The following is an 11,007-nucleotide window of genomic DNA, read 5'->3' on the forward strand; positions in this document are numbered from 1 at the left end:
GTGCACATGCGGATTGGCTTCTGCCTCTTTCCACACTCCGAGTCGATATCTGGCACCGCATAACGCTCGCAGGGGAAAGGATTCCTATTTTCCCTATTGATTACCCGCAGAGATTCGCGAGGGCCTATAACTAGAGACACGCACCCGCACCTTCCAGACTTCTCGACCTTACATCCCCGCTCTACCCCGCACCACGCAAGGGATGTCTTCCATACTTTCTGCGCCGCTCCGCGCGGTATCAAGCATTCTCGAACACGTTCATGCATCGTTATCTCCGGTCGACACAGACGGAGCCAACCCGACCGCTACGTCCAGCGAGAGCGGCGGATGGTTGAGTAACACCGTCGGTGAGTACTGCTCGTCTTGATCACCATCCTCCGTTCATCACGGGACTGTTATCCTTCATGCGTTCTGCCGAATGTCGAATCCGCATATGTGTGTTCAGATGCACTAGGCGTTCGGCATTCTGGCTATTCTTTTGACCTTTCCCTTCTTCTGGCTTTGAAACCTTTGCATGCTTCGCGGCAGAGTTACTATCTACGGCGTTCAAATGCAGTATTGATGATGAAGCGCCTGACTAACTACTCGAACACTGCACAGCCGACCTCGACAAGCTCGTGAGCGGCGGTAACCTCGTCAATGCTTCCGACATACCCGCGTTCGTCGACGCCATCCGCAACCTCAATGGTGTCGGAATCGATGATCGCGAAGGGCTGGTCAGCGACTTTTTATTCCTCTCTCGCTTCCGAAGAGGCCGCTAATAGATTGCCGGTGTCGGCACATACAGCTCGAGAAGCTGGTCGTCCTCATGTCCCGCCTGCCCGAAGATTCTGAGCTCGGAGCGAAGATGCAGAAGTTGTTCATCGACGCATGTCAGCATCTCAGCTTTTCACTGGACCCATTATAGTTCTCCGCTGAACTGGAGTGACGTCATAGTGTATAAGGATCTGCCTCACCCGCCCCAGGGATTCGTTTCGGATTTCGCGATTACCTCGCAGCCGACCGAGAGCGGTTCACCGACGACGATCGCGGGTGCCAAAGGCCCTTCTACTATCCCCGTTCGTTCTTCCTTTGCTCAAATGCAGCTTCTCTAACGCGTGGATGGATTGACAGACGAACCCCAACATTGGCGCTGGTCCTCAAGTCACATTTGCCGCTGACGGCCCGAAACCCAATACCAACGGAAGCGCGAACGGGAACGCGTCGAATGGATATGGCGCCGCGGCGCAAGGGGTTAAGCGCCCGGCGTATGTGTTCAGGACAGACGACGGATCGTCGTACAACCCTCTCATCCCGGATTTGGGCAAGGCCGGAACGCCGTACTCGAGGTAGGATCGATAGATAGAACATCCGGTCCCATCGTGCTGACTGTTGATCAGGTCGGTGCCGTCTATGGTCTCGACACCCGCCACGGCGCTGCCCGACCCCGGCCTAGTGTTCGACACTCTTCTCAAGCGGCCTGACGACCAGCCTTTCAAGGAGCATCCAGGCGAGTATTCTGCACTCGCTAACTGACATGGCCGCCACAGGCTCATCACCACCCACAGGCGGCCTTTCTTCCCTCTTCTTCGCCGTCGCGGACATCGTCATCCACAACGTGTTCGACACTGACCACTCGAACCCGTCGATCAATATGACCAGCTCCTATTTGGACCTCGCCCCCCTTTACGGCGGCGGAACGAAGACTGTGTTCGAAGGAGGACACTGTTTGAGGATGCCGGTGCACGAGATGCGGCAGTTCGATGGGCGCGGGTTGATCTGGGAGGACTGCTTCGCCGACGCGAGGCTGTTGTCGATGCCTCCCGCAGTCTCCGCGATATTGGTCCTACTGAACCGTAACCACAATGTGAGCTGGGTTTTAATCATCGCAACGGCAGGCGATTTCTCATACACTCGTCCAGTTCATTGCGAAGAAGATCCTTGCTATCAACGAGAAAGGCACCTTCGCGGACCCATCTACTCTTAGTGAGGATGCGAAGTAAGCTCTCGTTTCGCGAGGTTTTGTCTGCGTCCTCTTAATAAACCTTTACAGGCGCGCTCAAGACGACGAGTTGTTCCACCGCGCTAGGCTTGTAAACTGCGCATACTGGGGTCAGGTCGTCCTCGGCGACTATGTCGGAGGTATCCTTGGTCTCATTCGGGATGGCAGCCCGTGGAGGCTGAACCTCCTTCAGGTACATAGCAGCGCCAATCTGGGTCCTAACGTACAATGTTGACTTACCTCATCATCTCCTAGCAAATGCGCGACGGTGATCACGAGCTCGCGCCTCGGGGTGAAGGCGCGTCCGTATCTGTCGAATTCAACATGCTCTACCGTTGGCACGCGACGACCTCCGCTCCCGACGCGGCGTGGATTGGCGCTGCGTTCCAGCAAATGATGCCCGGGAAGCCGTACGACGAGATCACCCCACAGGACTTTGCCATGGCGGCAAGGAAGTGGCTCATTCCGGACCGTGACCTCAGGAAATGGGCTCCAGCAGGGTGTGTATCGAGACCTCGACGTACTTGAGTAGTGATGTTGATGGCTGGTGGTTTACAGCATGGCGCGCGGCGATGACGGCCTATTCCCCGATGAAGTCTTGGCCCAGATCCTGCATACGGCTACTGAAACCCCAGCCCATGCTTTTGGCGCGAGGTCAACGCCTGACGCACTCCGTGTCATTGAGATCATGGCCCTTCAACACTCCAGATCATGGGGCACTTGCACTGTATGTGTCTCCTCTTCATAGCAATGTCGTATCTAACGGGTCCATTCCAGATGAACGAGTTCCGATCATACTTCGGTTTGAGACGTAGGTTTGCCAGCGTCATGACGATATGAAAATACTTAGCGTGCTGTATAGCATACGCCAACTTCAAAGAGTGGAATCCGGATCCGGCAATCTACGTGAGCCTGCTTCCCACAATCACACTTATCTGTGATGCTGACCATCGACTACAGAAAGCAGCGGAGGCTCTGTACCACCATATCGATAATCTTGAACTCCACGTGAGCCTATCATTTCCTTCGCCTAGGGCATACCCCTCACCATCACCGTCAGACCGGACTTCAAGCTGAGGAGACGAAAGAATCGATGCCCGGAGCGGGTCTCTGCCCCGGGTTTACCATCGCTCGTGCTATCCTTGCCGACGCTGTTTGTCTGTGCCGTGGCGATCGCTTCTTGACGATCGACCTCACTCGTAAGTGCAATACCCAAATTCAGAAGACGTTCACTGAAACCAACATGTCCCGCAGCCGCAAACCTGACATCTTGGGGCTTCCAGGACGTCATGGTGAACAAGGAAGATGGGTCATACGGAGGTATGGCGGAGTATATCATAGCTTCGTTGCTGCCACTGATCCTTCGATGCTCGCTTCAGGTATGCTCACAAAGCTGTTTTTCCGCACGCTTCCCGACTACTTCCCTCGCGGATCGGCGTACGCGCACTTCCCTCTCATGGTTCCGTCTAAGATGCAGAAGTACGCGGCGAAGAACGACCCAGCGAACGTCGCTAAGTACACCTGGACGCGCCCGCAGCCTACCAAAGGGATGACTGTCATTAGCACCTACAAGGGCGTCGAAACCATCATGGAGAAGAGAGATTTGTTCGTATCCGCGAGCGACCAGCGTCTTTCACTGCTCGTCAAGGGTCTCAAGACAGACCGTGATACCGTAGGTTCAATTGCCATCCTAGGTTGAAGCCATTCCAATACACTCTCACAGGTAAACAAAGCTTTGTGTGGTGCAGAACAGCTCCAGAAATGGTCGAACACTTTCGAGGAGATTACTCTGAACCTCGTGCAACACAAGACGATCACTGCCATCAGCGCCAAGACGAAGTACCTCGACGTTGTCAAGGACGTCCTCAACCTCGTTCCTGTGTACTTCATCGCGAATGAGTTGGTGGGTACCTCTGTTTTCCTGCCACAGGAGATGTCCTGACATAGCCCTCCAGTTCGGTCTCCCACTGAAAACTGCTTCGAATCCTCGTGGGATCTACAGAGATCACGAGCTGTATGAACGTTTCTCCACCGTTGCGAAGTGCGTTACATCGAACGTGAACCGATTCCGCAAAGCTGACATCCCACAGTTATGTGCTCATTAACTATGACGCGTATGATGACTGGACCCTGCGACTGAAGTCCGCCGATACCGCGGAAGAGTCGCTGGAGTACATCACAGCCCACCTCGACAAGATTAGAAATGGCATGGTGCGCTCTACTCCCCTCTTATCGTAAGGCGTTGCTCATCGGGATACCTAGTTTTCGTACTCCGGATTCAAGGACACGATCTCCTCCTTTATAACGTCTAAGAACGATCACTCGGAAGATTTCATGACGAAGTGGCACGCGTTGGCCGGAAGGAATGCCCCCCACCCGGAGATGGCTGCTAGCCTGTTTAGCGAAGTCGTGCCCTCCGCCGCCGATTATTCCTCGGCCCTCGCGCACGTCGTCGACTTCTACCTGCGCCCAGAGCATGCGGAAGAGCTCAATGACATTATAGCGGGATGCTCGGGCGACAAGGGACGATGGACCGAAGCACGTCTTGTAGGGTACATACGCGAGGCATTGCGTGAGTTGCCCGGGTATCTCGCCCACGTTCAGCGAATGATTGAACATTTTATAGGGTTGAATCCGCCCGTGTCCATGATTTACCGGACTGCGAAGGCCGATACCGATGTTGACGGGACCAAGGTCTCCGCGGGCCAGACGGTGTACGCGAACTTTGCCGAGGCAAACGTCGACGTGAGTGCTTGCATTCCCTGGGTTAACATCCCGCCGACATTCATCCCCAGAGCACCGTATTTGAAACCAATGCACACGAGCCTGACTTTGCGAGAACCGCGCACGGGTTATATAGCCTTGGAGAAAATGGGTACGCCACGGAGGACATCTGGTCATCCGCACCCACTTACGCCGTTCTTTCAGCCTGATGACACCGGCGTTCTTCGAGAAGACGGCTCCTCATATTCTTCGCACAGTCTTCTCCTTGAAGAATCTGAAACGCGGCCCGGGTGCATCGGGCAAACTCACGTCGTGCGCGTCCATCCGCATGACAATCATTTGACTACCGCTCACGAGATTCATAGGTTCACGCAAAGCATCGAGGGCACCGCCCAGCGCTTGTATATTGACATGGATGGCAAGTTGACTCCGTGGCCTGCCTCGTTGCTGGTGCAGGTCAGTATGTTCGGTGATGACGCCAAGTCCCTTACTGAGCCCAGATATACGCAGTATTCCTGAACGGGCAACGAACTGGCGGACGGCGGCGGAGTGGATCGGATTGCGCGAGCTTGAGCATAATCTGTATCATACAAAACCTTAGTTGCAACCCACGGGCTCCAGCCGAAACGGTTTTTAATGATGAATCCGTTCTTCTTTCAGTCTGATGTACATGCGAGGGCGCTGAAAGGCGGCGGGAAATCGACAATGGTATAGTTCAAGCGTATGGGTCCTGATATCGTTACGTGAACGGACCAATCGAGCTGCGTGGCCCGTGACTTGGATCTTCTCAGTTGGGCGTAGGAGTCGCGTATTCGGTGAAAACGATCGTTTTCCTGTCAACAATAGGTAGCTCGTCAGTTAAGTCGACAGACCAGATAATGGCCACATACGTGATCTCCGTCAAGTACGGCGGCTCGGGAATGAGAGTGTTAATAATCCGAGTCATCCTGTAAGCCCTGAGTTCAGTAGTGGACGGCAGATGTTTACGATCTAGTCGTACGTGTACGTGTGGACCGGAACTGCATCAGCCGCCTCGGCGGTGACGGCGGGGGCCTGTGGGCGATTCGTAAGTATCCCGCGCCGTCGGATACACGATGTAATACACATACCGGAGCAGTGGCGCACAACGTAGCGACGGACGCGAGCAGCGCGAGAACGGAAGCGGAAGAGAACTTCATCGCGAAGGCGCACAGGAGCGTTTGTTTCGAATGCTGTGGCTACATCCCGCACCGCGGCACGGCCTTTATACGTCTGACGAAGCGCGGCCAATCCTTGGACAATTTCCACTATGGCGCGTTATGCATGTGCATACCGTAGCGTCTCGGCCGCCACAATGCCCAATACCCACTGATACCACCGGGAAACATTATTTGGACTGAGGTCATCCAGGATTGGTGTGTGGCTACACGGGTCTAGAATTCATCTTTGGGTGTCCGACCATCGGATGCGCCGTGTATGGAAGGCTGAGATGGATGTATGTTCACAAGAAGAGGTTATCCGCGCGCGACAAATCGCGGACGAAGCTCGTTAGCTCGTGACCCCTGCACGAAAATGACACTAAAACCTAGGAAATGCATAGGTTAGGACGGTGTTCTTTTCACATGAACGTCCACTTGCTCCTCATATAACCAAGGATTCTGCGTGAATTTGGAGCATGCTGGCAGGTAGAACAGATGAGCCAGCGAATTATGAGCTAATGGCGGGCTCGTAGCGAGTTCAGAGGCGCGTCAGCAGCGCATAGCTGATTACGAGATGGTCGTCATCTTGATGACCAGGGCCCAAGTGAGACAGCTTGTAAGGGTCCTTGGAGGACAAGCGAAGGCCAGTCCGGGGGCATGTGGCGTTGCGTCACTATAGAAGCGTCTGCGCGTGCATCGAGCCATTATTGATGTGTCGGCCGCCGGTATGCAGCCGCGTGAGGGGCGGCAACGCGAAGAAGCAGATCGCATGTAGATTTGCCAAGTGTATCAGAAAGAACGCGTACGGGAAACAGTGTTAGAGGCTAATTCACGCTGTATTTTCGGCGATGGCCGGGACAGCGCCTATTTTGCGTGGTTAAGCATTGGAAGCGGAGCACGTAGCGGATACTTGAGCAATTTAGGGACTGCGACTCTCTCGCGCGGGGGCGCCGTAGGAGTACGCACAGGGTCCATACGCATTGTAAGCAGGTGTCGTCGTGTCGTGCTGGCTTGGCGGTTGAGGAGAGAATGATGATGTGCGAGAATGCAGGCACGTAGTCATTCGTGTGGCACGGCGCAAGAAGAATGAAAGAACTTGCGGTTAGGAACGAAAGCATGCAGCTGGGGACCCGCTGCATGGTCAAAATTGCGTCGAGCCTACGTCCGATAGACCGCAATTGATGTGTCGTATAGCTTGCTGTGATTTGACCGCACTCGAACCAAGTGGTTATTCTGCGATCGAATGGCGTCATCGTCGGCTTCTAGTTTGATGATCTCCTGAGCGGACAGACGCAAGACCATGTCCATGCAGGGTTCCGATACATCTGCAATCGCCGTCGGGGAACGAAAGAGGAAGAAATGGGCCTTCCGATCCCCCGTGCGCAAACTCGAACTCGGAGCGAGGGTGCTTTGTCGGACCTCCATTATTCAGGGCGCAACAGATGTCGTTCGGTATGTATCGTGCGCAAAGTGCCCAAATCACGAATATCGCGATTGCGAGCCTCGTATGAGGAGCAACAGCCAGATCGGCCTGTACATGCTGGATTTCAATGCATCCCGTCACGCTGTCGACTGCACGAGTGGCGTACGTGCAGCGCAGCAACCGGCTGTTCCGCTACCGGGACCCCGTCGGCAATCTACCTACCTACCTACCTACCGTGATCACAGTAGTGGAGGCTAGCGTACACTAGCCCGCCGATGGGGTTGCCGCGCGAGTCCACGCCGTGAGGGTCGAGTTCTATAAAACTCATTCAGTATGGGTACGAGCTGACGAACGCGAGAGGACACGTACCGCCTCCGTTGGAGAGGCTGCCGCCGGTCAGATCTAGGCATTTGCCGCTGGCTAGGCAGCAGTATAAAAATAACAAAAAGGCAGCTCCCGCTTTCAGTCAAAATAGACATCTCGTTCGCTCGCTTCGTCCAGGTCAGACTAATGGGTGGCTGGATCAGCCCAAGGATGACAACGACAAGGACCGTTATATGACAAGAAACTCACTTGTTATCGCCGTAGGCCGTATACCAGAACTGTTAGTTCGGGGTCGCTCGCGTCGCAGTCCCAGATGACGATGGAATGGAGCACCGATTTGGCAAACATTTTACGTAGGGAAAGGATGTTTGGGCGGAACGCAGCGCGAAGGAACGAACGTTGAGCAGCGTACTTCTGCCATCGAATGACACCATCGAACGACGGCTTCCGCCGTAACATTGAGACTATGAAGGCGTAAGTAAAATAGGGACCAAGTAGTCTGTCGCGTGAACCACGAGTAGTTGGTTGCACATCGGCGTGCGTCTCTCGCTGCCGGAGTGCGGGAGGACGCAACTCGTCCACTTAAGACTTCTTTGGGATTATTCCCTCTGTTCTATAACACACATATCGTTGGCAACGGGATGTTAAATCTCCACAAAGGATGCCGTCACAAGTCCTACAATGCCAAGGGGGGACAGACGTTGACGACGCGACGGACGCGCTCTAGGCTACGTACCCTCACTGTATTGTTCATTGCTGTTTCGCTGCCTCGACGGCGGCATGGACCTGCTCATCCACTTGCTTGTCCGCTACCTCTCCAAACGGCTCTTTCGGTACCATCGTTGCCGCGCCCACCGCTCCGCCATCGGCCGGTAGCGCCTGCTGTGCGTTCTTACCCTTCCCGGGCGGTGGCGGATGGTATACCTTTTTGGGCTGTGGTATGATTCAGCACAGCGCTATCATCAGGACCGGGTTGTGAAACATGATAATGAAAGAAGACCGCCGCACCTTCTTCTTCCCTTCCGGCTTCGCGTTGGGGTCCGGGTACGCGAGCTTGGTCACCTCCTGCCACTCGGGGTCGGCCTCGTACGCCTGCCGTATCGGCGCGAGCAGGCTGACGATCGCCTCCGCGACGGCCTTCTTGAGGTCGCCCGGGTGCAGCCTCTTCGCCGCGAACTCGTCCCTCATCTCGTCGAACGACTTGTAATGGCTCGGCCCGCCCCACTTCTCGTCCCGGTGGACGGTGAACACCGTACCGTCCGGCGCGCCCTCCCCCACGAACGGCTTCCGCGCCTCCTCCTCTCGCACGTCGTCGTCGGCCTCCGCGCCCTCTTCGACGTGTCCGAGCGACTCGCCCCGGAGCCGCGCGAGGCGGAGCTCGCTGATGGGGATGAGCACGGCCTGGACGAAGGAGAGCACGCCGTTCTCGGCGACGTTGCCCTCCTCGCAGAAGGCGGCCTTGATCTTCTTCCGGACGAGCTCGGGCGGGTCGAGGAAGTCGATCTTCGAGTTCGGGTCCGAGGACGACATCTTGCCGCCCGCGAGGCCGGGCACCATCGCGTTCATCAGGTGCGCGCGTTTTTTGTAGCCGAGCCGGGGGAGGTAGAGCTCCGCGAAGGTGAAGATCTTTCTCTGTCGGGTGTGATACGCGGCATGAGCGACAGGGGATTGCGGTGATGGAAATGAAGAGGGAGCAGAAGGGAGGAGGAGGGGGAGAACCTGTTTATGAGTGACACGCACCTGATCGACGCCGCCGAATTGGAAGTCGCAGCCGAGGTACTCCTCGTCGAGCGCCTGCAGGCCGGGGTAGAGCAGACCGCTCAGAAGCGGGCTCTCGACCTGCTTCACGACCTCCGCGCCCGCCTTCTTCGCGTCGTGCTCGGTCACGGTCGCGCAGAGTCGGTAGTTGTCGAGGTTGTACTCCTTCGTGAGCTGGTAGGAAGAGCCTTCGACGAAGCGCAGTTTGGAGGTCGGGATGCCGAGCGAGCGGAAGACGGCGACGAGGACGAGCTTGTAGTATTTGACGCGGTACGCGACGAGCTCGAAGGGTGCTTTCAAGTTGTCGAGGAAGGCGTGGATGTCTATCGGGCGAAGGGAGGGAGGGGGGAGTGGAAGGAGGGCGTTAGTCGAGGGATTTGAGATGGATCATCTGGATATGGTGCGGACCTGCAAGAAGGACAGTGACCTGCGATTGGACCCGTCAGCGGATGGATGCGAGACACGGGTGAAAGCGACGGACCTCGACTCCGGCGCGCAAAAAGTCAGCGATCTTGGTCAACGGGACGAAGTAGCCCAGGTGTGCTAACGGCGAGTCGGTCGTCAAGCGTCACGAATATCGAGCACGGCTTACGACGACCGGTAGGAGCAGTACCTGACTTGTTTCTGGTAAATTACCCCGCGCCGGACACGAGCAGCAGGATCCGCTCACCCCAGTAACATTTCGGCGTCCTCCCCTCAGCAAGGATGGCCTTGATCAGGTCCCCGCCCAGCACCTCCTGCAGCCTCCGGGTTATCAGCTCATATTTCGCATCTGCCGCTGCGGTCGCCATCGTCGAGTGCGATCAAGGGAGAGGAAGTATAGTACAGAGTAAACACGGATGGCTGCAAGTCATCGTCGCGAATCCTCCAAAAAGTGACTCGTTTACCAGGCTGATCACGCGATCATTCGCATGTATATCATGACTAGTATCTTTTCTTTTCTGGTCCACCCCGACTTTGCTCAGAGGTTGGTCCGTACGTATGTACTGTGCGAGTACGGGGACACGCGATAGATTGCAGTCGGGATAATACCGAGGATATACGCAACATCGATATCTCCTGCACGGCGGCCTCAGGAATTTACGCGACCCGGCGGCTGCGAGCCCCCATTCCAATCCGGAGGCGATAGTGGGCCCTTTCCACCTCGCCTATGAGAGACCCATCCGATCTTGGCGACCCGAACGTCGGAGACCGTCGATCGGCTTTTTGGGATCGTGCGCATGGCCGCCCGCGCAGGGGGGGGGGGGGTTTGGCGACCATTGCGTCCGACTTCGGAGGCCGTACAGCGCCGGTTGGCGTTTCGAAATCGTCCGATGGGCGACGGCAAAGTTGACGGTGGTGGGGGTGTGTATCGGGTTGATAGTCTGATGGATGGAGGCGGTCATCATTCGCGAGCGCCTCTGAAACCAAGGCAGACCCAGTACGCCTCGCTCGAGTCCGATCGGCTCGACTTGGGCTTGGAGATCCGCACGCGGTTGAACGCGGGCTCGAGCTGCTCTTTGCGAAACTCGGTGAGATACGGGTGGTCGAAATACTTGATCCTGCAAGAAACAAGTCCGATATGATTCAGTTCCCCAATTTTCGAGACCCGCAGAGGGTGTCGTAAAGGGGGGGGGGGG

The 11,007-nt window shown here is 56.1% G+C and overlaps 4 protein-coding genes across 4 annotated transcripts in view; 1 reads left to right on the top strand and 3 right to left on the bottom strand.

The window, feature by feature from the left end:
• Positions 1-166: 166 nt before the first annotated feature.
• Positions 167-5,224, top strand: PUNSTDRAFT_146616 (heme peroxidase; the record flags this gene model as incomplete). The annotated part of the gene is made up of 26 exons (XM_007388503.1): positions 167-347; positions 601-716; positions 788-872; positions 937-1,058; positions 1,114-1,328; positions 1,380-1,436; positions 1,480-1,846; positions 1,902-1,978; positions 2,033-2,174; positions 2,237-2,481; positions 2,540-2,708; positions 2,759-2,792; positions 2,844-2,887; positions 2,942-2,989; positions 3,042-3,180; positions 3,236-3,301; positions 3,361-3,653; positions 3,705-3,884; positions 3,937-4,022; positions 4,072-4,192; positions 4,244-4,553; positions 4,608-4,726; positions 4,777-4,856; positions 4,910-5,017; positions 5,071-5,161; positions 5,216-5,224. Exons 1-26 carry the CDS (start codon positions 203-205, stop codon positions 5,222-5,224), a joined length of 3,468 nt encoding a protein of 1,155 aa, XP_007388565.1. The 5' UTR covers positions 167-202.
• Positions 5,225-5,492: 268 nt separating this feature from the next.
• Positions 5,493-6,076, bottom strand: PUNSTDRAFT_146617 (uncharacterized protein; the record flags this gene model as incomplete). Its single annotated transcript, XM_007388504.1, has 4 exons — positions 5,815-6,076; positions 5,706-5,758; positions 5,596-5,652; positions 5,493-5,538 (listed from the first exon to the last, which is right to left on the bottom strand). The coding sequence occupies exons 1-4, from the start codon at positions 5,881-5,883 to the stop codon at positions 5,493-5,495; spliced, it is 225 nt and encodes a 74-aa protein (XP_007388566.1). The 5' UTR covers positions 5,884-6,076.
• A 2,119-nt stretch (positions 6,077-8,195) lies between these two features.
• PUNSTDRAFT_55699 (tyrosine tRNA ligase) lies at positions 8,196-10,226 on the bottom strand. The gene is made up of 7 exons (XM_007388505.1): positions 10,059-10,226; positions 9,981-10,001; positions 9,870-9,931; positions 9,797-9,815; positions 9,371-9,711; positions 8,639-9,262; positions 8,196-8,563 (listed from the first exon to the last, which is right to left on the bottom strand). The coding sequence occupies exons 1-7, from the start codon at positions 10,177-10,179 to the stop codon at positions 8,381-8,383; spliced, it is 1,371 nt and encodes a 456-aa protein (XP_007388567.1). The 5' UTR covers positions 10,180-10,226; the 3' UTR covers positions 8,196-8,380.
• A 546-nt stretch (positions 10,227-10,772) lies between these two features.
• The window catches only part of PUNSTDRAFT_76830 (ribosomal RNA large subunit methyltransferase J), a gene marked incomplete at both ends in the record, with an annotated part of 1,354 nt that continues 1,119 nt past the window's right edge, over positions 10,773-11,007 (bottom strand). Inside the window, one exon of the mRNA XM_007388506.1 lies at positions 10,773-10,929. Coding sequence (XP_007388568.1) covers positions 10,773-10,929 — 157 coding nt within the window. The remainder of the gene's footprint in view (positions 10,930-11,007) is intronic.

The sequence above is a fragment of the Punctularia strigosozonata genome (genome assembly GCF_000264995.1).
Source record: "Punctularia strigosozonata HHB-11173 SS5 unplaced genomic scaffold PUNSTscaffold_19, whole genome shotgun sequence".
Lineage (NCBI taxonomy): Eukaryota > Fungi > Basidiomycota > Agaricomycetes > Corticiales > Punctulariaceae > Punctularia > Punctularia strigosozonata.

What these genes read in the sequence shown, in the direction of transcription:
- PUNSTDRAFT_55699 (XM_007388505.1), bottom strand. Translation starts at nt 10,179, where the DNA reads ATGGCGACCGCAGCGGCAGATGCGAAATATGAGCTGATAACCCGGAGG. An exon ending in AATTCGGCGGCGTCGATCAG is followed by an intron (nt 9,263 to 9,370) that starts GTGCGTGTCACT and finishes CACACCCGACAG; the next exon opens with AGAAAGATCTTCACCTTCGC. An exon ending in AGCCGGAAGGGAAGAAGAAG is followed by an intron (nt 8,564 to 8,638) that starts GTGCGGCGGTCT and finishes ATCATACCACAG; the next exon opens with CCCAAAAAGGTATACCATCC.